Genomic DNA, 4,689 nt, shown 5'->3' on the forward strand with positions numbered 1-4,689 from the left:
ACTTTTTATTCTCAGCCGATAGCGATTCTCCCGTTTTCGTTGACTTATAAGATGAAAATGGCGACTGAGAAGAAACTTTGGAAATGTGACACCCTCGGAACACCCTTGGATCTCATTCCCAATTAATACACACATATATTCATATATTAATATTAGATACTCGTATATATTTACATTTAATCATACAAGAAAGCGCATATTAATTACTAAACTGTAAACTTTAAGCTACTTAAGGAAGCAAAAGGAAAACTTACTTTCTACTTGTGTACATAAATACATATTTACATATAAATATAAATATAAACAGCACTTAAGGATAATTAATGGTATTACATTATATGTTAAGGAAAAATCACACGGTTGCGCTTCGATAACTGGGATAAGCCCACATTTATTCAGAAGGCCAAAATTGCTGAAATACTAAAATTATTGCGTTTCGCAGGCTTGGGTCCCGCTTCAGTTTCGTTGAGTGGTCTGGCGACTTCGGAAACAATTGCAGCTGAATCAACGACACTTTGCTCTTCAACGAAGGGCGGCAGAACAGCCTTAGGTGCCCCCGTTGTATTGGCTGGAGACGTGGTGGCTAGCTGACGATGCAGGTGCGGTGGCAATTGCGAAGGCGGCAAATGCCTTTGTGGAAGTCGATGCAGTGGTAGCTGCATCAGCAATGGTTGCATTCCACTTTCTGGTGATACGGGGGGACTAATATTCGCTGTGGTGGCAAAATATGTGGCCGCCGCTATATCTAATGGCGAAGGGCTTAAAAGCTGCGGTTGTAGGTGCTCGTGCTGGTACATTACCATGGCCGAGTACATAGGTTCATCATAGTACGGCGAGAGACTTCCACATATGCGAGAGCTAATCGAATGCATGTTACTTTCGTCATCACACGAGCCATTCGAGTGAACACGCTTTGCTGGTAGCGAATCCATTAGTCCACTTACTACGCTGATACGGTCATCTTCGTTGGATACAAGCGAGCTCTTACTAGGACTAGGAGGATTATCGAAGGTATCCTGCTCCTCGTCGTTCAATGGGCTTAACTTACGTTTGCAGCGCGATTGACCAGTTTCACGAAATCCCTTGGCAAAGGGGTTGTTGTCAATTTTCAGCTTTGTAATGCGGTCATTCTAGAAAGTAAAAAAGGTGATTTATCGGAATATGTAACCAATTCAGAACGTACATATGCGTGCAATCTTTAGAAATACAAAAATATGTTGTTGGCTAATAAGGGTCAATGTATGTGCGTATGTCTGGATGTATCAATAAATGCGAAAAACAATGAACAAGTGACAAGAAGTTCTGACATTGACAGAAATTTGAAGCCGACTGGCGCCATTGAGAGGTAGGCAAATTGTATCGCCCGCCTAACGCCAGGCTTGATGATAGCGTCTGACTACCGAAAATGCCTGTAACTTGTCCGCACATAGGCACATTCTCTAACTGAAGGTAAACCAATTTGTAAGCATTAAGATGGCGCCAAGTATGCCGGCTCAATACGCAGCTAGAGGTCTAATCAATCGTCAATGGCTTACCGCTTTCAAGTAGAGCCAGAGTCAGTAGTAAGATAGTACAGCACAATTATGTGAAACTGAAGAATATAGAGCCGTGAAGAATTAACATTTTCTGTTTCTTGCGTTAAAAAGTGTGAGGCTAGACATCTTAAGTGACTGCCGCATTTTAATGAGATCATTACTGTGCCTTCCCTCCTGTGCCTTTGTGTTTCGTATGATTTTGAATGAAACACTTTATAAAACAGATAATAAAATCGAATGTAGAAGAGACACGAACCTGGTAAGCGGTTACTGCCACGAATTCCGTTTCTGGAAAAACGAAAGCCTGCTGCGGGGCCCATGGTAGCTGTGTAAGGTCCGAAGTGCGAATGATGTGTAACCGGGACTGATACTTATGCATACTGGCGAGCACAATCTGTGTAGCAAAGGAAATAGAGTTAGGATGTGTTTGCTCCAATGTGGGAAGAAGTGTGGTAAATAACTTACATGTCCGTTATTGTCCAGTGTATTGTTGGTGAGTTTGACTTTGTTGAAAATGATAGCCTGCGACTGCCAATGAGCACCAGTGGCTGGACTATCTGGATGCAGAAACATTCGCTGGGGGCTCTGCGGTTCAGCTCCACCAGCGGGAATCCAATGAGAGCCAGAAAACTTGTACCGACAGTCGCCGATGGGAACCATCTCGAGCAAAACACAATAATTAGAATCATCCTCAAGCCCAGACACCGAAATGCGCATTGATGGGAACATTCGCCTGAAATGAATAATTTGAATAGAAGGATAATGAATTAGAGAAATTAGAAGAAACACTCGCAGAATTAAAAATCAACATACATCTACATACTTATACATACATACATATATATGAACATATCTCTAGCATGTGGAATTCATATGACAAGGACTCGTATTGAGTAAGGGGGAAAGCGATAAATCAAATTCAACTATCAGCACTCAAATAAGCCACAAAATGTAGGCGTAGCGTGTGTGATTTGTGGTTTTATACCCACACGACGACGTCGCATCTCCGCTAACTGCGGCGAGTGGTTCAGACAGGTTAACAAGTGTGTAATTATGACATGCCAGAAGACAGGCCGCCCGACAACAAAAACAAACCTTCCATGAAACAAAAGTTCTAAATTAGAATCAGCAAGCGGCAAGGGCACTGTGCAACATAACGTAGAACAGCAGGGAGTACAACAAATTGGCGCCGTGAAATTTCATTTAAATCGTACGTGCACCAAAGAAACGAGAGAGCAGCGCGTTGAGGTATGTGCATGTGTACATACACACATGCATACATATGCGCTTAGGATGCACGGCGACCAGCCACGATTACTGTGCGCGAGTGTGGAGCTGTTTGTTACCAAAACAAACAGCACATGATTAATTGATTTTGACTTGTTGCGACGGATGCGTTACGAGTGAATTAATGATTTTGCAATGAGGCCAATATTGGGTCAGCTCGTGGCGATCGCCTACGAGTAGAACCGCATGACCGCAGCATCCGAAGATGCTGTTGATCCAATTGGTTATTATTCTGTCGTTAGCACCCAATACGTCATACATATTCACGTACATCTCTAGGTGCATAGATATCGAAATGTATTTAAATATATGCAAATGGATTGGATGGGGCTTCCGAGAAATTAATGGCTGCCTTAAACTCTCCTCACACGACTGTGTTCTCTGCCTGCGCAGCCTTACTTTAAACGTCCACATGTGAGCCAGTGCATTTCCAATTTCCAGATAAAAATTTGTAATAAAAATTCATAATTACGTTAATATAACAAGGCACCCTGCGCAGATGTGGTGATTGCCGCTGGAGTTACAATTTCCGAAAGATATTGTTCACATAATCTATTGTTGTAAAGTGTGAAATCACAGGCAGGTAGGTAAGCGCACTTGTCAAAGGCCAGTAGAGCAGACAATACGGGAAAGAACAAGTGTAAATCAAACGAACAAAGGGTAAAGGGAATTGTAAGAAAGATTTGGGGAGATGCCGCTTCCATGACCGTTAGTGCTTTTGTCGCCGACAAAAATGTGTCGGCTGTGTGCACTTTTATGATCGCACTGGCGCCAGTACCTCCCCTGGCGCTGGTGTTCGCTTTGTGTCCTCTAGTATGAGTGCGCACGAGATTTGCTTAAGACAATGGTAAATTTTGATATCTTTCGACTTATGCTTCCACGTTTTGATCATCGGAGGCGCTAACGAAATAATGCAGTGTGAACGAGGATATTTAAACAAGCACATTTAATGCATAATTATGTATGCAACTATGTTTTATGTGATCCACAGTGGTGCTCAAAATATTCAAATTATCGGTTTTAATTTCCTAATCACATTTAGTCTTAATATTTTTAATTGAATTTCGAATTTTCATTCATATTTTTGTGGATGTGAAAGGTTGCAAAGAAAATGCAAGTCTATTTACAATTGTTCGTGTTTAAAATATGCATATACATATGTATGTACAACTACAATTCTACTAATCTACTCACCTTCCGCTCTTTGTAATGATCATTTCCGTGCCAATTTTGTGGAACTGTGTCCAGAGTTCGTTGTTTTCCAATTTGGCCTCCACACCGGGCAAAGTAGGGCGTTGAGGAACAATTATATGATGTGACATATGGAATGGCAGCATGGGAGGAAAGGGATCTGCAAAAGTATTACAAATCCCTAAATAATTTTCTGTTTACCCGTGGCGAAAAATGCCGACGGCAAAGTTTGCCCATCCACGTTGAATAGACTTACCGGGTATACGCTGCATAATCTGCTGCCGGTACAGATGTTGCTGGAATTGCAAATCAACCAGGTCGTTCATGCTCAACATAATTTATTAACACTTGTATATTTTAGAACGCAATTTTACTATTTAGAGTACTTTCTTATTATCTGGCAACACACACCACCACTCTGCAAAGTCTTTTAATTCAAATGTTTCAAATATTTAGCGGCCGCACTATGTTGTTTATACGATCACGTTCACTTCGAAACTGACTTCTCCATATACTTATTCTACCTTTATCGGCTTCAGTTTACCGATCCGATCTTCGGAGCAAGAATGCATGCTCACTTTCATGTTCACTTTCAAAATATTTTCGCACTAGCCACCAAAGGCTGAAACCTGTTTTTGTAGACTCCGTCGATCTACGATCATCTTCCTTTACTGCT

The 4,689-nt window shown here is 41.5% G+C and overlaps 1 protein-coding gene across 1 annotated transcript; it reads right to left on the minus strand.

Moving 5' to 3' along the window:
• Positions 1 to 361: 361 nt before the first annotated feature.
• On the minus strand, positions 362 to 4,359 carry LOC129242325 (T-box transcription factor TBX6-like). Its single transcript, XM_054878903.1, has 5 exons — positions 4,270 to 4,359; positions 4,017 to 4,173; positions 2,001 to 2,268; positions 1,792 to 1,929; positions 362 to 1,130 (listed from the first exon to the last, which is right to left on the minus strand). Exons 1-5 carry the CDS (start codon positions 4,346 to 4,348, stop codon positions 396 to 398), a joined length of 1,377 nt encoding a protein of 458 aa, XP_054734878.1. The 5' UTR covers positions 4,349 to 4,359; the 3' UTR covers positions 362 to 395.
• Positions 4,360 to 4,689: the final 330 nt, after the last annotated feature.

Source organism: Anastrepha obliqua, chromosome 3 (genome assembly GCF_027943255.1).
Source record: "Anastrepha obliqua isolate idAnaObli1 chromosome 3, idAnaObli1_1.0, whole genome shotgun sequence".
NCBI lineage: Eukaryota > Metazoa > Arthropoda > Insecta > Diptera > Tephritidae > Anastrepha > Anastrepha obliqua.